This window comes from Colius striatus, chromosome 15 (genome assembly GCF_028858725.1).
Source record: "Colius striatus isolate bColStr4 chromosome 15, bColStr4.1.hap1, whole genome shotgun sequence".
Classification (NCBI taxonomy): Eukaryota; Metazoa; Chordata; class Aves; order Coliiformes; family Coliidae; genus Colius; species Colius striatus.
The window spans coordinates 14,404,851-14,428,303 of record NC_084773.1 but is presented as its reverse complement, the minus strand read 5'-3'; the positions used below and the strand labels follow the sequence as shown (position 1 = coordinate 14,428,303).

The window sequence follows — 23,453 nt, the reverse complement described above, 5'->3', positions numbered from 1 at the left end:
CACCCTTTTCATATGAAGAAAATGAGTAATCTCAGCTTCCCAACAACTTTCATTCATTCTACATTCTCGTGTTTGTTTCTCTCACGGCATTGCCCTCAGCTCACTTCCCCACAACAGTAGTGGCTCCCTCCAGCCTGCCAGTACAGGATGACTCAAGCCAGCATCTATGAGTCACAAACACAAACGATGCAGAAACATCAATTAAGTTACATAGCCACTTCCCTAATGACAACCACACCTCAGTTCACAATTAAATTAGAAATCCAGTGAGAACAAATGGTTGCAGTGCAGATTTTTTTATAATCTCCTCCTTTGAAACAGTGAACTCTAACGCAGTTTGCTTGCCATTTCTTTTACCTCATTTTTAAGGAGAGTTCATGTAACCTACTGAAAATGCTTCAGGAATTCTTGCTACAGTAAATTCCCCATGTCTAATGTAGCAGCCACAGAATGGGAGGGCTCTCAGGCTTCCACTCATCTTTGCAGTACAAGAATCCAATGTTAGACCGGTAGTATCCATTAATAGCTTCCTGATACAAGAGGACAAGTGGGGCAGCTATGATACATTTTTGCATTTGTAATTCCCTTTCAAGCCAGCTCTTCCATTTTCAGTTATCCTTTGTAAACTTTCAGTGTCATTTAAGTTCTTGCAGATGTGTGCAGCTTTGCAAAATGCTACGAAGTTGCACAGCTCACTGTTTGCAGTACCTAAGGCAGAAAGCACCAGTTAATCCTCAGTTTCCTCACTTCTGCCTACACTCTCATTTCTGAGTTGCCTCCGTTTTCTATCACCCACCTGCCACATCCTCCTTTATAGTGAGCTGTTTCTGTCTCCTCCAACGCCACAGCATCCTCTCCTCCCAAAATTCTTCCACATATCCCCTTGCTCACCCTTGCACAACTCTGCCACCTCCTCCTCTCCACTCCCTACCTCACCAATCAAGGAAGTCTCTGTGCCCTTCCATCTCCATCTAGATGTCCTTGTGGAGACAGGAAACAGAATTCACCTTGGCTACTGAGGGTGGTGAGTGGACTTGTCCAAGAGAAACTTGGATGCCAAGGACACTAGCTGCAGGACTGCCAAGGGCTCCATAGCTGGTGGGCATGAAGTGCAGATGTACTGAGTCACATCCTTGAGCCAAGGTGGGTACCAGCAGCAGGGCAGTAGAGCTCCAAGAAGCAGGTGAGATGAGGCAGTCCTCATCTCAACCTCTTTCAAGCCACTGAATTAAAAGTGGCAGCATGTGGCCTGCAATTTACTTCTCAGTTGCCTCTAAGAAACTCAAGTTCCTCCAGCAACAAAAGTACAGCTCAAACCCCCCACTGTTTCACCTGGTGTAACACTACACACAATAGTGAGGATCATATGTCAAGCTGTTTATTTTTCACTTGCTTAGAATGACCCAACAACTCACTCAGTTCCTTACAAAAACATTTCAACAAGTATCATGTCTCATGTTTAGAGGAAATGGAGGAATTATTGTGCAGAAAAAAAGCACTTAGAACACAAGTGCAATAAAAGCCTGGGAAAGATTCAGTTTGTGGCAGCAGTTTCTTCCTCTTGAAATACAAAGAAATACCAAAACTAACATGACATGTATGCTTGTTTCAAGATGTTCTACATTTCAGCAGTGGCAAAGTGAATGCTATTCAATCACTGTGAGTAGGTAACAGTCTTAAAGCCACAGAACTCCTCAGGATGCTCTACCCTTCATGCCTCTGCTCCACGGGCTTCTTACACCTTTCTGGTGCTCCTGTGGAGCATGACCTATCTATAGAGGGGGTTTTCAAGCTCTGTCTCTGGTCAGGAAACCCTCCTCCTACACAGGATATAACTTCAAAACTGCCAGAATCTCAAAATCTCAGGGAAAGGTATGAGAGAGGAAATAAAATGTAACAATACAATTTAAAACAAAACTTAAAACACGGTAAGAACAAAAGGTGCTCTTTGAACAAGTCTAGTCTGACCCAGAGCACTGAAGATGCTTCCTCCAGGTGGGTGTACACAGGTATGCTCTCAGGAAGAGTCTTCCATATATCCTCTCCTCTCTTCTCACACACTCTCTGAATCTGCTTGCCAGAGAACCTGCCTATTAATTTGAGCTATTTATTTCCTTCTTTTTTACTTCTTTTCACATCCCAGCGCTTTAACTCCTAGGTGTCCATAGGTCACGTATGCTGGTTATGATCCTATCACCACTGTTGTGGCCAGTCAGTTGGACCATCCAGGCTACTGGAACATGCTTTGCCAGGACCCCAGTTTTGTTTCCACCTCTAGAAAATATTTGTTCTCTCTGGTCTCGAAACTTGGCAGGCTGCATGGTCCTCTGATGTCACCATCCTCATATGAACACCTGCAACTGACACCAGAACCTACATTAGGCTTCGCCCTGCCAAAAGCTTGATCTGGTATGGAGCAAACTAAAAAGCCAATGCTTTGGAAGAGCAGTCCTCAGAGAGTTGGCACAGAGGGAGATATTCACTGTGAGGTTGCAGAGGCAATTCTCCCCAAAATGCCTGAGACCCAACACAGTTTGAATTCCAGCCCAGCTGTAATGTGCATATGATGAACACTCCACTGATGGCTGCTGTGAGGATGAGAGGTTTTCCAGAGCTAATGGCAGCAAGCACCAGTGCTCAAAAGCTTAATGCTGTAGCAGCCTATGCTCTCTGCAGACTGGCCTGTAACCCCAGCACACTGGTAGGATGCATCTGCACTTACACTCAGATTTAAGGGGGGCAGCAAAGATTTTAATATACGGCATGATGAAGAAGGCATAAAAAAATATTCTACTTTTAGGATTAAGACACTAGTTATGTGCCTGAGATGCAAAGCAAGCAGTAATGAAGGAAGAAAGAGGGTACTTCCTAAAAGCTAGGCATAGGCTGAGCACTTATAACATAAATGCAGCATTAAAAAAAATTGCTTCTGACACAAGAACAGCTGACAGAGATAATCTCCATAGCTCAGCACGAATTTATATAGCCTTTCAGCAAGTCTATTAGACAGGTGTGGTAGCAGCCAGCTGTACTGCATGCACAGAACAAGTTTCTCTAAAACCCAAGTGCCCATATGGCCCTGTAGCACACCGAGGTGGTGCCACCTGCCCGGGCATCACCCCCCTCTCCCACCACCATCTGTCCACAGAGAGGTATCTGCATAGACCTGAAAGGTACTGCAGAGTAGATCTACATAACAAGCAAGTTCAGACTCAAAAATCATGGGCACTTCCATCCACAACACAGGGACCAAGCAGCTCTATCTGGACAGATTTAAAAGCCAACCTTACTTTTGGCCTTTAATTCTCTGCCCAAGTTATGAGAACAGAGAAGTCTAGCCATAAGGCGGGGTGGGCTGTGTGCTATTAGAGAAGGTAAGCTTATTAGCTGAAATGTAATAAATCTCTGTGGATATCTGGAATTGCAGAAGGCAACAGTTTCCTTAACCATATCACTGGTAATGACTTGGCAACAAGAGAGCATTCCAAAACGTTAACCTAAAGCTTAATTTGACTGGTATGCACTTGGGGAGAGTACTTAACAAGACTGGTTCACCCAAGACGAGGAACTATTTGTCTGCTCATGTCTTCCACGAAAGGCAGCAGGTTATAAAAGCATGTATTTTTAGCAGTTTAGAATGCAAAATGCAGGAAAAAAAGAAAATCCTTGAGAATTGATTGATGTAGTCTAATCATGTTTCACATAAGAGCACTTCAATTTACGTTAGATGCTTTTACAGGATCTAGATGTGATAAAGAAGGTTTGCCAGGCGGCAAGGGAGTCGGAGGGGAGGAAGGAGTGAGAAAATAGTTTTATGTTGGCTGCTTCTAATACACGGGCATGTGCATAATGCCATACAAACCACAGGTAAAATACACCAAAAAATTACTAGCTTAGCTCTTCAGTTTATGCAGCTTTGCTTTCTAATCAATGCTTAGCCATATAGCTATTTTAAAATATTGATCTGGTAGCACGATCCTGAGGGAAAATAAATATCAAAAGGCATGATTTAATGCCATCATCCTGATTCCTGCATAACATGATCCTATTTCTTCAAAAACCCAGAAAGCAGCAACTTAAGTGAAGCTTACAGATTGGCTAATGTATTTACTGCCTTAAAATAACACGAGGCACACTATAAAATACACAAAGATCCAAAGTTAATCTCTTTCAGCAATATTCTTGCAGAAAGCAAAGATGAATTTTACACTGAAAAAATCCATTTTATTAGAAGCAAGACTGAGCTTTCTAATAACCTAGCCACTTACTAATGTGGTACATAATTTTACTTTACTCATAAAGAAGAGTTTGCCAAATCTTCAGTTAGGCTTCATTTGATACAGTACAGATGTTGCAAAACCAATACCGTCTTTCAGAGAGTCTCTTTGCTCTTGATAATGACTATGTTATGATTCATTTTTGATGCGCAGAAACGGTACCGTTACAATCAGCAGCTAAATACTTTTCTGATAGTATCAGCCAGGCAGCTTTTCTTTGCCTTTTCAGTGCTCCCAGAACTGTGAAACACGCTGCAAACACTGTAAGCTCATAGGAAAAAATCCTGCTCCATCTCGCAAGCCTCTGAAACTCAACTGTTCAGAGGTACTGTGAACAGATTTAAGCAATCTTTAACACATATTTCAATTTTTGGCATAGAATAAGATGGTGATTGACAATCTTGATTCTCATCTATCACCAGTAGAGCTTAATGTTCATACAGCACATTCCAGCTTCTTTGCTGGTTTGGTCCTGGGAACTCTGAAACAAGCATACCTGAACTTGAACCAAAGGGAGGTTTAATATTACTCAAAACTGGGACCATGTAGCTCATTTCAGATTCATCACCCCAGTCAGATTAGTGTGCTTTTCAGTGAATCTTAGATGCAGAAGATACGTCTGAAAGCTACTAAAATTATGCTGTAAAAGGGTTCCCAGGTTTACACACCCTCATCTCCACCCTATGAACTTGAAGATTTCTGATTTAGATTCACAAGAGGTAAAACATCAGATACAAGGATTGCTCTGGGCAAGCCGCCATCTCGGCTGCAGAATTATTTTGGGGGGTGATATGCCATCAGCATTATTAGTTAAGCCATCAGCCATCCATACAAATGCCTACCTCTGTACAAAGACATAAAGAAGGGGACCAGACTAGACTCTGATTTACCTTCATTGCCTTTCTTTGACCCCTGGAAAGAAAACCACTGGCTCAGAAAACCCTCGATAATCATCTCTCCCGTTGCTGTCCTGCAGCACGGAAACTACAGATGACAAAAACCAGCAACAACTCGCCCCTCCGGCAGTAACCTGTAACACCGGGTTTACAGTAATTTAGGATAGATTATAATTAAATTACTGAGGGATATTTTCCTGTATGTTTGCTCTGCATCATGTGTAATGTTTAGGAATTATACAGGAAACCACACAGATCATAATAACTGGGGTGGTGCTTACATGGACACATCAACCTGACACCAATCCATACACAGTCTCTGAGAGGGGTGAGCAGCACCCTCTGCTCCCAACCACTCCTCTTCTCTCCCGTGCACGTTTTGATACTTTCTCATCACATACGATCTGGGAAGAACATACTGACATTTCAGCCAAACCTGTTCTGCAGCTTGGCTAAGGAGGGGTGATGGGGTGAGCAGCGCAGATGAAGGCAGAATTAGAATGACTACGTTACCACCTCACTGGTTGTAGAAAAATGACACGTTCCATTTATTTGTACAACCCGAGCCCTAAGTGATTCTTACATCTCACAGCAATCTATTAACAAAAAGAGACTTTGTGAAAGGAGTATCTGGGTAAACACTTCAAACAAATACATAAATTATGCATAGTCGGTATACTTTTTCCACCTTAGGGATGAAACTGAAATAAGACCAAAGAATTACGTTTTATTTGTATTAAAAATGTATCAGCTGCTGTCCGAGAAGGTTTTCTAGAACATTTGGTATGCTACCCAGGAAATTCTGTCTGAAGCTTGCATTGTTTGTTGTTGCCAATACTAGGAGAAACTTGGCACTGTTATATCTGAGAACTACAGTAATAATTCTTCAGGCAGAACATCTTAAGTTTAATAAGAATAACTTCTTCATCTGAGCCAGAAGATCTAAAGGCAAAGGAAGACTCAATTTTACCCATTTATTTTATATATTCAGACTTCACAATCAGTCTCTCTTGTATGGTACAAAGTGAAACTAGGCAGTCATTTATGAATAGTTCCTGTGCTCACTTTAAATGTGCCATAACACTAACTGGTAACCAGAGACACATGAAGACTTTACAGTTTCATGGAAGATACAGCAGATGAAAACAAGTAAAATTTCTCATAGGGATAAATCCTGTGCAAAATCCTGCAGTACTGGGCAACATGTTGACTGGAGAGCTGGAGGTTCCTGATTGAAATGTTAGAGTTCTCCGTCTACCCCCATGAATGTAAATCACATGTAATATAGTTGATAAGTCCCCTGAGAGACAAATGGGGTACAAGTCCTGGATGGCTAGAGAGGATAGTTTTTGCAGGAAAGTAAATCAATTACATTTTAAAAACAGGTAAGCAGACAGGCATAAAAAAAATGATCTTCCTGGAATCCTGGCTGGGTGTTTGCAACAGGGAGAAAATGGAGTTATCAGAGCAGATGCTGTGTTTGGGAAACTGAAGAAGAGATGAATGTACAGCTTTACATCTCCTTTGATTCTGTAACTAAGACCAGTTCTAGCAAGACTCTCTGAAGACTTGGATAGCAAAAAATAGATGCTTTATTTCCAACCTTTCTTTCTCTCTCTTTTTCTTAAACAAAAAAGGTCAAGTTGAAATGCACCATGTTTGGAACATGTAAGAAGGATGGGGATGAAGCAATCGTTGCTATCACAGAGAGCAGAAAAAGTACTTGCAGCAAAGAAAACAAGCCACCTTCAATGGCTTCTCACTTCTCAAAGACACAAAGAGACACTCTGCGAGAGGCTGTTGCTCCTCTCCCCTAAAGCCAACAACAGCCAAGTGATGAGAGCCTGCGTGAAGACTTGGGGTCCCTCCAATTTGACCCAGCTCTCATGGCATTCAGCTCCAGGTCTGCTTTGTGACGTCTGCTAAAATGACAATGTGATGCATCAACAAAGCACACCAGGGTAAAAAGCAAAAAGCATTACTGTAGTTAGGGAACTAATTTGGTTTTTAGTCTAATGGTTATAATCAACAGACTTCCTGAACCACAGAGGGGGTGAGATTATAGACTGAGGGCTGCAATTTTTACATATTAGATAGCTAAGTGTCATTTTCAGGGACCTGGTAATGAAAACTCCAGCAGATATTTTTTCTATCAATTTAAAGATTTTTTTTTTTTTACGACATGGCTACAAAAGTGCTTATTTTCCTTATTTATTTTTTTAAAGACAGGGTATTTTTACATCACAGAGAAGTAAATTACTGTGTTTAAGATGCTGACATTAGACACTTTAAATATTCCTAAACTGACTCCACTTTTGAACATCAAGGGTGAGAGGAAGGAAAGGGAAGCAAAAGAATACACAAATACAGGCTGATTGAGTTCTCAGGGCAAGTTATTTAAGCAAAACCACTAAAATATAAGGGGACAACTATGAGAATTAGGACTAACAAATTGGTAGGTAATTTAATGAAGGAAGCTAAATAATGGCAAGCCACCTGGGATTAATCATAATACAATAATCAATTAAGAAGCATTGGGGAAGCAAAAAAGCTGCAAGTCAAAAACATTTACAGTGATGTAAACTGAGAGTGATCCTGACATTCAGATGAGTATTAAACTAGAAGAGAGCAAAGTTCTAGTCCCCATACAACACAGACAACCAGCTCTCATTAATGGTTAAAATAGACAGCTCAAGAGACAGAGGAGAGACCTCAAAAAATGCAGAGAGTACTTCTTAAACCTGTAGCATTACATGACTTTGGAGTCCAAGTCCTCTCAATAGCAAGAAAGTTTACAGTTCTTTCCCTGCATCAATAATAGTGATGTTTCCATTAAATAAATCAGAGCAACAGATCATTATTTATCACAAAAAAGCAAAAGTCACTTGATAACCCATCACACCATTGTTAGCCACTCGCTTAGCTACTGTATCCAAACCAGAGAAGCAAGGATACAAGTTATGAATTGTGATCTTGGACTTTGCAGGTAAGAAAGCATTTACAATGCCTTTCGGGGAAAGAAAAAAAAAAAGAGAAAGAAAACAGCAGTATCTAATTTTTACTGTAAATGAGAGGTTTTTTTTCAGACACTTTGGAAGTTTCATTTCTTTGGATATATCTAAGATTAAAGCCAAAATAAAAGTCAAAGTGTGCATTCTGGTATTTCGCCCTGTACTGTAAAAAGAACTGAATGACTGCCCATATCCTTTAAAATTCAACCTAATAAAAAGGCTTTAATTGAAAGCATTGTATTTTGGAGGTCATCTGACAAAATACTGTTCCTCTGCCTTACTAGAAAATACTGTGAACGAGTTCACAGAGCTGAGGAGAAGGGAAAGGAAGATGATTGCTTGGGCACTGAAGAAGATAAGTGCACATAAGGTAGATTATCTTTCTACACTGCACAGTCAGCCTGTGGATAGAAAAGTTTCAACACAGCAGGTTGCAGCCATCATGATCTAGAGACTGCAAATGCCTCTTGGCAGAACACAGGCAAGCAGAAGCAGAACGGTGTGTTTGCTTCCAAGAACGATCTGTTTCAGACGCCCTGTCAGTCTGTCTGCCTCCAAATCCAGCCCCTCTTTCGCTCATGCATTTATACCTTGTTCCTCCAAGTACGCTTGCTCAGGATGTTCAGGCTGCTGTGTGAACACCTCTGTTCTTAGCAGCCCTAGATTTAGCCACATGGGCTTCTTCTCATGGATAAGCCATGACAAACACACATGTGGATGAGAAAGCTTGAACCCACGGTACTGTGCAAATCACAAGAAACTTTGCTCGTGTTCGTATGGGATTTGAAATGAGGGATTCATGCCTGGTGAAGTCCAAGGACTCACCCCACGAGCTTGCTCCTTCTCACCTGCCTTTCTACCCTGCTTCAAACAATGATCTTCAAGAAAGGGATGCACAGCTCTGCCCATCTCACATCATCTCACTCCATGGCTAAAAACCTTAGGAAGCTTCTTTATTAAACTGAAGACTTCATCAGGAATTGTTTGCTCAGTACGCTTGAGAAGCAGCCTACTCATTTATGTACTAAATTAAAGGATGAAGAACCTCACTATAGAAACCATTATTTTTTTTAAAAAAACTGTTATAGACAGCAGTTTTACTATTACACAAGAGCTGAAACATGACAAATGTATGGATCATATAAAAAGTTAAAGCCTCATGGTTAAGCACTTGAAACTCAACAATAACCCAAACTTAACTATATATATATATGTTTTTATGCACACAGCTATTCCCCATCTGTTCTCCCATTTCTTTCTTATTTTACATAAAATATTCAAGAATATTCATATTTCCCAAAGAAACTTACAACAGAAGTTGAAATAAAAATCTGGATTTTGGGCTTAGTTTAAAAAATTCTTTTTGTTTTCTTTAATGGAAAGGTAGCACATATTTCTTTAGAAAGAATACTTTCCATAAATGTTTGCCTTCTACCCAAACTCATTTTCAGTGCAAGGGTTTCAGTGCAGTTTTTTTTGACCAGCATGAATACTTACTGTTAGGCACCTAAACCTGCATCTTTTGGCTAGAGAAATCACCTTTAGAGGCTGTTCAGTGCCGTTCACACACAGAACTCAACTCAAATCTACCAAACTTCAAGAAGCTCTTATGATCTTATATTTCAGTTCTCCATGACTCAAAAATCACTTTTGTATTTTGATGATTTTATCTCCATATATTTAGTGGAAAATCAGGAGAATGCTTTTCTGCTCCAAGGTTATTTCATGTTACTATATGTCATTACACGTATTGAGTAAGTTGTTTCTCAGAAAAAGGTACTCTCAGTACTATATTTTCCATATGTACCTACTCTTATTTGCTCCTCCTTTACATTTTGGAGTAGCTACTTTGTATCTCTGTATTATTCTGAACTATTTAAAGCATATATATCCCCTAGTACTGCTTTTGGTAACAACTTAACAGTTTACATAGTTGCAACTGTTTTGAAATGCTACAAAACGGGACTTCAGGAAGAACATATTTTGAGTTGTTTTGCTTGTCTTTTAGTGAACAGAGTATTACCAGTAAATAAGCATTCTCTTTGGCAAATATAAATTATACTTTTACTGATTAAGTAGCTTTATTCTGTATACATTTCCATGTTATGAAGATAGTAAAAAATAACCTGTACTAATTACCTAATAATACTGCTAATCAATAATAACAGTTTTATTATTCATAAGGTACTATTAATGAAACACCATGGATTCTAATGTAACCATTAAAAGGATAATGTAATTTAATTTTAAGGTCTTTACATGTATCTGAAGTCTATTAAAATAAATGAAAAGCCTCCCAATGACTCCAGATGATGCCCTGCATGTTAATGCTGCTACAAGTTATTTGCACTACTGCAAATCACCTTTAAGGTACTGCCTAAACATTGAACCACTGCTTCATGTAGGTGGATATAATGTTTCAGGAAAAGTGCACATCTCCCTCTGCATTCTCTTTTCACATTTGAGCAAGTTTTGCTCAGACTTTGAGACAGCATTGTAAGTAACAAAGAAGTGGAATTAGGAATTGCCAGAAATTGAGACTAGGACACGGGAGCCAGTTTTCTTACCAGGTATGGTTTTCTCAATAGCAACGGCATTTAATGCACTTATCCACCAAACTTATTTATGATGGAAAACACATGAAATGGTTAATGAAAGAGAAGAAAGGAGTGGAAAAAAAAGGCTTCTAGTGAAGTTAAAAGCTGAATTCTGCTACTTGAGAAATATGGATTAAAAAAGCGTATTTGTGCCAGATATTCAATGGCTTTGATGGCATTCCACTATTTTCTTCTGTGTTTAGCTCATTTAGGTCCCTGTGAAAAGTGAGTCATCGATAGCCTTCGTGAGGCACATCAAGAACTACCACCAAAGAAAATCTTATAAAAAGCAAGGCCATCATTTGTTTTACTGAACAAATCTCTGCATACATGAATTAGTAGTAAATATAAAGACAGTTACACACAAATAACACATAGATATAAAAGTCAAAAGTGCTACACAGTATATTTCAAAAACCTTAAGAAAAGTTAGCATTGGAAAAGAGAATTAAGAATGGCATCCCAGAAAAAGAGTAGCAAAACCCTTGATTTTTATTTCACATGTTTTTGAAAATACTGCTAGTTACATATTTGCTGCCAAGTACCTAATTATCTTTAAAAATCTAGCCTTGCACTGTGAAAGCTCTTGAGTGATCGAGGTATCAACATCACTCATCATTATGAAGATAATTTTAATGATGAAAGCATTGCTAAAAGTTCCTTTAAAATTCATTTTTACTTTAACTTCTTTAGAGATGATTTGTCTGAGTACCTGAAATATAGTAACTAATCACTAATGGTTTTCTTTGCAAATAGTAAAACAGATTTATATGCCCTCCCTGTAGGAACAAGAATTCCATCACCTCCTCCTGAAATTTTGAGCTATCGAATATTTGATGAGTGCTTAGGGGATCGGTATTGTGTCTTTTCACAGCGGTAATCAAGGAATGAAGTATTCTCTGCTGTAATGAATCTACCACAGGCCCAAAAAGATGAATATTTCAAATGCAAAAGCAATATGTTTGTTTTGAACACATTCAAGTTTAGCTTTAATAAAGCAAGTAGTGAAGTGTGCAATGAATTATATTGTTAGATGGCTAAACCAGAGCCGTGCAATATGTCTGAAAGCATTTAATCCAAGTAACTACTCATTTTAAATGTGACTTGTAAATATGTATTACAAGTATATTCATATATATGAACGGATGACTCAGGAACCAGTGAGAGATCTGGGCCTTCCGTTCCACTCCTGGCTTGCTTCAAAACTGGCTCAGCCTGACAATTAACCAAGGCCCGGAGCCAGAATATTATTAAGTACAACTTGAACCTTAAGCGAGCTGAAATTAAGCACGTGCACCAACTATTCCAGCTAGGATCATTGAAAGGGAGACTGAAGCGCCTGTCTGGACTGGGACCTGCTACGTGTTTCAGCAAACTGGTAAGTCTCTATGAACAGCCACAGGCAACTTTTAAGAGGTGCACAAAACAGATGTGTCCTGTCACTGCGATGTTTCTGTTTGTGTGGATCCAGAAGCCTTTACTGCAGACTGAGAGGATACTGTTGGCAGGAGGGAATGGATATGTGAAGTGCAATATCTTCCACTAGCGCTACTTTCACTTTGAGAATTACCAAGTAATCCCAAAACTGAAGGAATGGTCATATTGTTCTCTCCAAAAACACTTGTCAGGAGGCAAAGAGAAATCACTGGCATTATCTTATTTGTCTCCAGAAGATTTTGATTTTTTTTTGCTAAAATATCAACCGATTTCTCTTTAACAACAAAAAAATCAAGAGCTTTTTTGACTCACACTGCTGTTTAATACTGTGATTCCCTCTCTCTCTTGAAACATACTGACTTTTTTTTCACAGATATTTCCACTTGAAGAAAAAAAGATCCTTTTCCTTACTGATTCCCCCACTCATTACACCTGACACCAGCATCCTGGAGTTCCCTTTTCAGCTTTTAAAAATATTTGAACTAAAATGAACAGAAGATCCTAAGTCACTTTGCTCCTTTGTTACACCCACTGGGCCTCAATGAATGAAACGCTACAACATGGTGTAAGGTTCTGTTTACTTGCTATTTAGTTTCTGCACAGTGAGGCACTTCATCCTGCACAAATACACAGCTACGTAACAAAAGTCTGCAGGAATTTTCAGCGCAGTGAAATCATCTGTCTCTGTTATTTGCTGCACTGCCTTGTATGTACAATAGTTGCCAGTATGATGCTTGAAGTGATGCTACTGTTAGAAATGGGACCAAGTATGATGGGTCCTTTTTCCTCAGCATACCTGTTCATTGTACAACTTGTACTCCAATTCAAAAAAGAGCTTTCAGAGCCCAGTTAGAGGTTTCAGGTCAGCTCATCTCATTTGCAAATCAAGAATACCTGCTGTAAAATAGCACCCCAGGGTGCTATTTTATGAGACCCCTCTGAGTATTGGTATATGCAAGAATTGTTTTCTGATTTTAACTAGTAACTTTTTTTTGTCAGGTCAACTCACGTGCAGCATGCAAATAAACACAGAATTTATCAACAACGTTTACAAAGAAAGCAATGAGCAAAGCATAGATTAAATTAGCAATTACAACAAAGTACCAAGTGCTTCAATTATCCAAGTTCAGACCAATGTACTTTACCTGGAAATTGTCCCTGAAAGAGCGAATTCAATAAGGAAAATTCTGATATAGTCCAAGTTAAATTATTTAAAAAGGAGGAAAGAGGGTTCTTAATTATTTAATGTTTCACCAATAATTATATAGTTCAGTATAATGTTCACACACTGGAGAACCTGATTTTCAAAGGAACATTTGTGAACATCAGTCAAACAAAAAACACCTGCCAGGCTATAAAATCCGTCAGTGCAGTACACATTTGTTCCAACACAGCATTAACGCATTAGCAAAAATCCGACTCTTGACTTAATGGCAAACCTAGCCAATAATTTCTGTGTTAAAATATTTACATAGAAAAGCATGCACCATTCAGTTTTCTAATGTATGTGTAAAAACACTATGACCTCTAATGCTACAATTGCTCTTTTCTGGATAAATGAGTTAGAGATGTGACTACAGCTCTGGAAAACAGCAAAATGTAATATTGGTACTTGTATCATCAAAGCTGCCAATCAAAATGTGGCCATGAACATCTTATCTGCATGGTGCCCTGGGGAGCATGGATAAAGGAACACCAAGTATTCCTGAGTTCAACTATCTGTAAAGGTTTCTCCAAATCATGGTTCAAAAGCTCCAGCACACAATACGTAGCTGAGGGAGCTAATACAGCACCCTGGTCAAAGACAGTAGGGATCTGCAAAGGATGATCCATTATCAATTAATAGCCCTATGTACAAAAACTCAAGCTCTATGGGAAAAACTTTGGAAAACACTCATGATGGCCAAAAAAAAATACTGTTGCCACACTGACATCCTTAGTTTACTTATATGGGCCATAATTCAGCACATGCTCTTCCGGACTGGGGACTTTGGGCTCTACAAATCTTCAGCAGCCTTCTGTCTTGGAGCAGGGCTACCCAGAAGGAAGACCTGATACACTCAGAAGTTTAGCGCACACCTCTGATTTATCATTTCAACCCAAAGGCAAGGAAAAAAAAACACCAAAAAAGAAAACCATTTCTTTGCAGCTGCAAAACAGGAGGTCCCTGGGTCATTTTGGCAATGAATTACCTTACCCCTACTCTGGAAGGGATCAGAGAATGTTTATCAGTAATGGCTTCAGATTTCATGGCTCCTAGAGCAGAGGAGCCCAGCTGCATCATCATCCAGCCTTTACAGCCTAATGTCCTATGGCCTGCAGGGCTAGAAATGATGAAAAGTATAGATTTCTCCTTCCCTGAGGGGACTGCAACATTCGATTGTGGTCTTAAAGAGCCTCAGGTCTCTTACAATCAAAGATGGCTTTTTTTAACAGCATTACAGACTATGCTAGGTTATTTTTAGTGAGTATAATGGCTTCCTTGGAATTGTGCAAAGTGGGAGTTGCAGAAAGTGCAGCACCTGGCTTTGCAGGTGGGGAATACAAAACACAGTCCCACTACAATTTTAAGATCCTCTAAAAACAGGGTTTATGGAATAAATGCCACATTCAGACTAGGAACCTGTGTGACACGGGGCAGTGCTTTGCATGGCCTGTGTGAAGCATATCAGGGCAATTTAGCAATTAAATTCCAGACAGATAATGCCACAACATGAGTTGCACAGCAAAATGTAACACGCTCCTGCTGACATGGCACATGCATAGAGCACACAGCTCTTCACTGTGGTATAAATCAAGTAACAGAGCCTTTGGTCGTTCTGTTTCTAAACTTCTGTCTTGTAAGGCCAAATTCAATTTGCCCAATGCTTCCCACAGCACATCAAGGTTAAGAAGTCTGGGGAATCATCCTGCTCTGCCACTGTAAATTATCGCATCTCCACCAACTTTACCCTAACGTGAAACGCCACAGAAGCGCTCATGATTCAACAGTGATGAATTTAACATGCCTGCTTCCACTAGTCTGATGACAGCAGAGTTACAGCAATTTATGCAATACAAGGATCTGTCCTTTTCTCCTTATCAAAGGATTTGATCAAAATCAATGACATGGAAAAAGACAACCTTACTTAATTTGAGCAGGAGAGACTGGCTTGTCACTCTAGCATCATAAGACACAGGGAGGTATTTACATATGGGTACTTGCATATTCTTTTTCATCTGGCTTCACAAAGATAAAACAGTAAGATCACTTTCTTCCACAGTAAAGCCTAGTGTGAAACCTCACAGAGGACGAGTATTTTCCCTTGCTCATCCCTCCCATTCTTTCCCCTCATTTGAAAAAGCAACACCACGTGATATTTCAGATCTTCATTAGCCACTTCTCTGCTTGTGACAGTCTGATGACATGGCATTGCTCCAGCTTTCTCTGTCCAGTTCACCCTCAAGTCAGAATGGGAAAACTTAAGTTTCTGATGCAACACGACAAAAAGCCCATATTGCTGAACACCACTGCCACACGGCCTGACCCACCAGCCTCTGCAAGCAGCACTTGCTACCCCACGCTGCAGTTCTCGAGCCTGCTGAACCAATAAATGAGTTAGCTGAGCAGTCACACACTTGAGGATGCATTTTAAAAAAGAGGATGTATAAATTTACTCATGTGGAAACCTGGGCTTTCAAGAACTTGTTACTATGACAATTTAGAAGAAGCTGCTACAGATAAGATTGATGAAACATATTGATTAATTTTCTCACAAGCTATGTTTGAATTTCAAGTTTTCTCTAAACAGAACAAGTTCATGTTGGTTTGTTAGTATTCCACAGACCACAGCAATGTGCCTCAGCAGTGAAAGAAGTTCCATGATAAATGTGTTCTCCAATCTGCATCTGTAAAGTAGCTATAAAATCAAAACAATTCATGCAAAATTTTTCATTATGTTTTTAAATATACTTATTTACATTTTAAATCACATATAGACAATATGAAATATCTTTCATTTAGACAGGTGGGAACAAGTAAACAGATGCATCCATTAAGCTTGAAACAATTCAATGAATTAAATAGTACTTGGTGAATGCTTTGGTTTATGGAAATAGTCCTTGTTTAAACTTACTTGAAAAAACACGGCCATGGCTCCTACTACCCTGTTTTCTAGAACTGCTGTTCCAACGCTGTCAAAGTCATCTGGATTGTAGAAGTAAATCTGCATCTGTAAAAATTAAAAACAACAACAAAATCACATTAGTGTTGATTCATACAGCTTTCAAATGAGGCAATGCATCCACATCACACACAAACTCAGCGTTATGAACCTGAGATAAAGGAATTCTGCTGAACAATATTGTTTAACTAGCATCTTGATTAATAGCATGACTGCCCTACTGGGACAGTAACCAGGGAACAGAGTCAATGCAATGCATTCTAATACCAAACCCAAGGATAAACAGTATGGTCAGTCTGTTTAGATGGTAAACTTCATGCATTCTGCCAGGATCTCTTCATTTCTTTGCTCATTGCAGGCTCATCTCCTGCTCTGTTAAATGTGCTAAACACATTTATCTCAAAAACTATAGAGAATTTTTGTAAAGGATTTCAATGTTTAGAGTTATTCCTTTAGTCCTAAAGCAATTTGTAAGATGAAAGTCTGACTCTGTAGCAATGCATTTTTATGAGCCTCTGATATTCAGGACTATCAGCTAGGGTCAGACTTCTCCCTGACTTCAGTTAAATTTCATGACTTATATTACCAAAGCTTTAGTCGTTGGCAAAAAGTATGAGACAAAGTCAGATATTCTGATGTCATTTTAGGATAATACATATTAATAATTAGGCAAGCAATTATTACCCCCAAAACAGCAAATGTCTGATTTACACAAATACAGAAGGACTGAGAAATAGCTTCCATCATACACTCAGCTGTTGAACAATTTACTACTACAGTTTACCACTTTACTACACACACATGCCATCACTAAGGGCAACTCAGAGGCCTCTGGGTGCTACTGCTCTTAATTTCACGTACGGTTCTTGTTTCATTTACCATATTACCTGAGCTCCTGCTTCTGCAAGACACCCTAACACATTACTGCTTCTCCAGCACTCTTTCAACCACTCCATTCCCAAAAAACTCCCTAATGTTAGTCCAACTGATTTGTCGTGATTTGCTCCAAAGCATCTAGTTTATAAACCCTGTACAGTTCCTTCCCAACACTACACCATGCAGGTGTGTACATTTTCATAGAATGAATCCAGTTTTTGTAACATTTGTTGTGTGTGTGCTCTAACACGTTACAAATTAAAATCACGTGCCTGATGCGGCAGCCAAGCACAAGAACTGGACTTTGCAGCAGTTGCTCTTGAGGCCATCTAGGGATTCTCCGGTATGAATTTCACAATCCAAACCAGCACTGGTGTGGCCATGGGGGCAACACTACTATAGGACGGTTGGCCAACACGTACACTCACTTGTGCACGTTGACTCCAACAAAAAAATCTGTTCCTGGCTATGAAACAGGAACAGATCCATCAGGCTTCTCTGCCACTTGCTTCTTGTGGGAACCTGTGCATTCACTCCTGTCTCTCTGCTGCTCATCACCTGTTATCTGACCTAGTCGGGCTCTTCCCAGTGTTACCAAGCGTTAAGAAGTAGCCACACAGTACATAGTTAAAAGTAAAGTCCAGCTGAGACTGTCCATGCCTCCTGACACACTTTGGTCTGACCATCGCTCCCTCTGCAAGTCTGTCTGCAGGCAAATGCCCTGCTGGCACCAATGACTTGTTTAGGGCTGTTTGTGATTTTCCAAAACTGTGCTGCATGACAAATCCTTCCATATTCACAAATGCAAGTATTTTTCCCATATTCTGAAATTTTGTATATTGCCAGATGAGATTATATTCTTTCATCTTGCTCAGATGCGTTCCTATGCTTACATATTGATTCCCAGGCTTCTGGCTGTAACGTATAATACTGGCAGAGTACCCATACATCTAATAAAACATCACCATACAGAGAAAAGGCCAAGATGAAGATCAGTCTCCTCAGAGGTAGAAGTACTTTTTTCAGCAGGAAGATAAAAATAAGACCACACTCCAAATAGCTCATAGGAAAAAAAAAGAAAAGACTGTCTGGCACTCACTTTAGCTTCATAAAATTTGAAAGCAATTTTCTTCCCCTATTTTGGCCTTCCTATTCCCGGTGTATTCACAGCACACACACAGATGCTGGCAGTATCTCACAAAGTCGGTGGTGTCTCCAGGTTCTGACAACTCGAGCTTTGAGTAAATGTAGACTGAGGTACAGGCATTCATTGGTGTAGAAACAGAAACAGTTTGTTTCAGGTAGAATTGCTTAAACTTCAATTTATCCAGTACAGACAAAAGCTCACAAAACACTCACAAATTACATTTCACTCCCCTTTAAAATAAAGTCTAAAATTAGGTATATCGTACATAAAACACTTCATTATATAGTCCTCATAGGGGTTTATGAAGAAAAGCATCACTGAGCGGGTTCAGCATATGCCAAAATCATTTTGGATCAATTTCGCTCACGGCATTTTAAGGAAATTAATTTTTACAATACACTTTTGGATAGCAGTGCAAAGGGCTTTGGTGAAAAAGTGCTTAGTTCAGATCCCTCGTCTCAGCAGTGCAATTTCACAGGCTAATCAAGAACCACACTCTACCTTGATTACCATACACATTGAAACATTTTACCATAGCTCCCCAGTGTTTTTCCAGAGAGCGTGGTTCCTCTCTCTGCATCCATCAAGTCAAGGGGAACTGTCTTGTATGAAAAATTATCATCATCTGTCATACAGTAGCTTCCTTATGTGTTTCTACAGCTAGAAGGAACATTTTAGGAGCAGAATCTCCCAGGAATTGCTATTACATAATATACACACGCATACACTGCAAAAACAATATTAAGAAGATGGTAAAGTTACATCCTCAAAGCTGCATGGTTCAGGCTGCTCATAAAACCACACCTGGACACCACTGAGCATCAGTATTATGACAATTTTCTAATTATGTGATCACATATTGTTCTCTTTCATAACATAATCTCATCTGTTTTCCCGAATTTACAATAAAATTTTAAATGTATCTAATGCATTTTTGTTCCTTTCTGTACAATATACATAATATTGAATACATTTAATCAGTAGATGCTTGATTTGATATTTTCTATGGATGGCATAACTTTTTAAATGCACAAATTGGGAATAAGACAGTTCATCATAAAATTAATTTCACTGCATACTTAAGTGGCCTAAACATGATAGAAAATGTCATGATTACTCTTTATTATATAATTAGTATATACAATACACGGTGCATTTTGCATACAGATGACTTCTGTCTCTGCCTGGTAAGCAGTAGTACAGAATGTAACAAAGGGACATTTAAGCTAAAGAAAATTTGGATGTTATTATAATATGCTATTTGTGAAATGCAGAATGCAGCATCATCCAAGCTTGCACATCCTACTTGAATTGTGGCACTGCCCGATTTCAGCACCATAAATCATCATTCTCTTGCACATTTTTGCATACGATTTCACATTAGCTTCTATTTTCCAAAACTGAACAAAATATTCATATTTTTCAAGGCTCTGCATCTCTTAACAATGGGAAAGGCTGAAATATCCTTCATAGTTTCTATTGGGTGACATTAACTGCTGCCAGAACGCTCTGTTCCACACATCCCTGCTGACCGTGCTCCAAACAGCCTTCCTGGTGGCATAAGTCCCAGAGGGTGTAAGAGTCCTGTGCTCTATGGCACAATAGGCTAGATTTATAAGTCTTTCACATCCAACCCCGTTACAACTAACAAGGCTGAGAAAGACTTACAGAGACTTCCTTAATCTCAGATATGCAACAGAGCAGCATGCTTGCATGTACCTTGTAAAGATCTATTATTAAAAAAACATGTAGTGTCCAAGTAACTTGAAATTTCCAGTATTTTGACAAGGCTAAGCAGAAACAAACTGTTCCTAGGGACACAAAGGCACTTGTCTTGCTGGAAGATTCTCTCCACCTACTACTACCAACTACCCCAGCTACAGGCCTTCGCCAAGGTAGGGAAAGGGCAAGAGTTTGCTTCTAATGGAAAAACATTATGCTTTGACATTCTTCACACTCTAAAAGGATAGAATTGTTTCCACTCAAACTTGAGAGAGATTTGCTATACAGCACAGATTAAGACTGGAAAAAATCTCACTGAAGGGGAAGATCTCCAGAACGTTACAAGTGCCCTAAACCAGAATATTAGAGAGAATCACAGAAAACCCCCACTCTGCCATAACCCACGAGATAATTGCCAGTGGCCCTACAAAACCATGTCATGTTTTCTGGTCTCTTCTGTCCAGGAAGATCCAGTGCCCAGCTACTACTTTCCAAGTCTAGTTTCCAAGGCTTTCTTCCAGCTGATAACACTTATACCACATACATCCAATACCTCAGTAATTCCCCAATCTGAAGTGTGTTTGCCTCTATGCTATCACCAGCTACAACAACCCTCCACCATGCCCTGGGACAGGCAATCTCCTCGTCTTCAGAGTTAATGTCTGCAGAAATACCTTCCTCCAACTGCATTTTTCCAACCTCTACAGAAATCCGTTTTTTCCCAGATCTGGCAAAATGTCAGATCTAGCTGAGCTTAGTGTTTAAAGAGATTTGGACACAAAATTGGGCTGCCACCAGGCTGATCACATAAGGACAGGCCATCCAAAACATGCATGTGTATTGCTCAGAAATACTGCCCACCAAGGATCAGTTCTGATTTTATTAAGTATAACTGCCTCTGAATAACTAACCCCTCTTTATGAAATGTCCCTGGCTTGCAAAAACTAAGCCTACTTCAAATGAATGACTTCTCCCCAACATTCATCCACAAATAAAAGGTTCTGGCGCTCTACTCAGATGTTCCTCCTCTACTTGGCAAGACAGACATCCAGACAGAAATCACCACTCCTGTGCATGACATCTTTTTTGCTCTTATTACCCCACTAAAAAGACAGAAAGTTTACATCCAGTACAGACTATCATGGCTAAACTCATTCAGCACTTCTGAGAGAAAAGCCACAATGAGCAGTTGATAGATCCCAGAAGATGTGAACGAGTTCAAAGCAATTGTAAGAGACTGGAAACCACGCAAATACATTTTCCATAGACAGATGCCAAGTATTTTAAAAATAAATAATTGAGACTTTTAAATTGGGCTGGTATCACCCTGTGCAACCTCCTACAGCAGATTTCTCTGTAGATTAAAAAAAAAAATGAACAAAGGCTCATTGTGCTGTCACAGATGTGGAATACAGAATATTCAACAGTATCAGGAATTCTGGTGGAAGGGAAAAGATCATCGGAATTAGCTTTTCTGCTCATTTCCTTCCAGCAATCCAAGGACCACCATGCAATTTAAAGCTTAAAAAAAGAAAAAAAAGAGAACTTTCTATAGGTCCAGCCAATTTTTTGATGAAACAGGCGGCAAGACGCAGAGGCAACAGCTTTGTTGTTTATTCTGTACTGCTTCAGAGATGCAGAGTACTTTCAGAACAGCGAAACACAGGGGCATCACAGGTAGATGGCAAATCAGAGTGGGGAAACAAATGATGGAGTTAATCACTGAATATACTAATTCTTAATTAGCATCTTTGCTGTTAACATTGTAGGAATAAATTATTCTCAGCCACTTTTACAACTGGATTTAAAAGCTTTTGCACAAAAACAAATTCTGTGCTAAGATTATGAATCATACATGATTTTTCTTAATTGAAAACTTGTAAGTAACTTGCTACTGCTTTAAATATGTGCAGAGATTTCTAGAGAACTGGATGATGTGAACCATTTGGCTGGAATAAAAATTTTCTACAGACATAATGTAATCTTCACTGCAGCACTGAAAACTCAGAATCGCTGTCCTGCAGTCTCTCTGTTTACTGGAGTGTGAGATGTACACTAGGGCAATGAAGTCTGATGTTTGATTTCTCATTATACTCTCTTAAAAAAAATAATTTACCACTTATAACATATTCAAAATCTACTTAGAAAAGGTGGGGAGGAGGGAAGAACAAATCGTGCTGTTTTGCAGTTCTCTGCTAGAGCTTGATGTAATAACATACAGTGTACTGTATTCTTTTTAAAAGAAAGTTGAAGAGGAGCAGATAATGGCATGTTTTTCCTACCTAGTCTATTATTCACCAGTGAATTTTTAACTACAGTTAGGCAGGTAAAGAGCTAGATTTTGAATGTCATAACTTAGTATTCTACAGTGCCTAAAAGTGTGCTGGGTAAATTGCAAAACAAAGAGTCAGACAGGGTCTTTGCCCTATTGTAATCGCAGCTTGATAATGAATCAATGCTAGGCTGAAAATAATGAAAGGAACTGAAACAAAGATCATGCAAGTGAAATAGTAGAATTTAACTGAATGTAAATATTCACATGCCTCAGAGATATGGTAAATTTCCCATTCAATCCTTTTCAATAGCAAGCATTAATTATTGCTTTGTTGTCTGCAGACAACACAGTAGGTGTAGCTATGTTTTAAGTCAAGACTAACTGATTTCATAGTTGTTTGCAATCTGAAAGTTGGTAGTTGCTGCACATTCTGCACCTAACTCTGAACAGCATTTAAATCTGTCAGTGGTCCAGTCACAGCCCAGCAGGTACAGTGAGGCAACACGATGCTCCTAACTTTGCCCTGGGTTTTAACACATTGTTGGATCATGGCCATATCACTATCTTAACTGTTAAGTCCTGAACGTTAAAGAGAGAAGAACCTTGGGCAAGGCAGAAACTTCCATGATTTCTTCTGCCAGAAATAAATACCCCTCAGGCATGCTCCCATCCCAAACAGAAAAATTCATCTCATGTATCTACACTGAGTCATTACACAATGAAGGCATATTTGATGCTAAAAAGCCGTATGTTGCATTCATTTGTATTTCCGTAATACGAAAATAAGGGTTTCAGTGTTTATGCTTTCCATAACACGAAACTTTTTTGCAATTGCTTTGTACTCTGAGTAACAGCCATATGATTCACCATGAAATGAAGTCTGGAAAATCGTTTTGGATAAATGAAACTATAAATTCAATAGAATTTCCATGACAACATAGATTGCAACACTCCGCCACAAGTAAAATGTTATAAATCATTCAAAACCAACAAAAAATCAGCAGTAAGTCTTCTCTTTCACAACACACAAGACCCCTGAATTATAGACCTGT

The 23,453-nt window shown here is 39.2% G+C and overlaps 1 protein-coding gene across 1 annotated transcript in view; it reads right to left on the bottom strand.

Annotated features, from left to right (window-relative positions):
* PTPRG (protein tyrosine phosphatase receptor type G) overlaps window positions 1-23,453 on the bottom strand; it is a 407,362-nt gene that overhangs the window by 123,241 nt on the left and 260,668 nt on the right. The window contains exon 5 of the mRNA XM_062008042.1: window positions 16,334-16,429. Within this exon, the coding sequence (XP_061864026.1) occupies window positions 16,334-16,429 (96 nt within the window). The remainder of the gene's footprint in view (window positions 1-16,333; window positions 16,430-23,453) is intronic.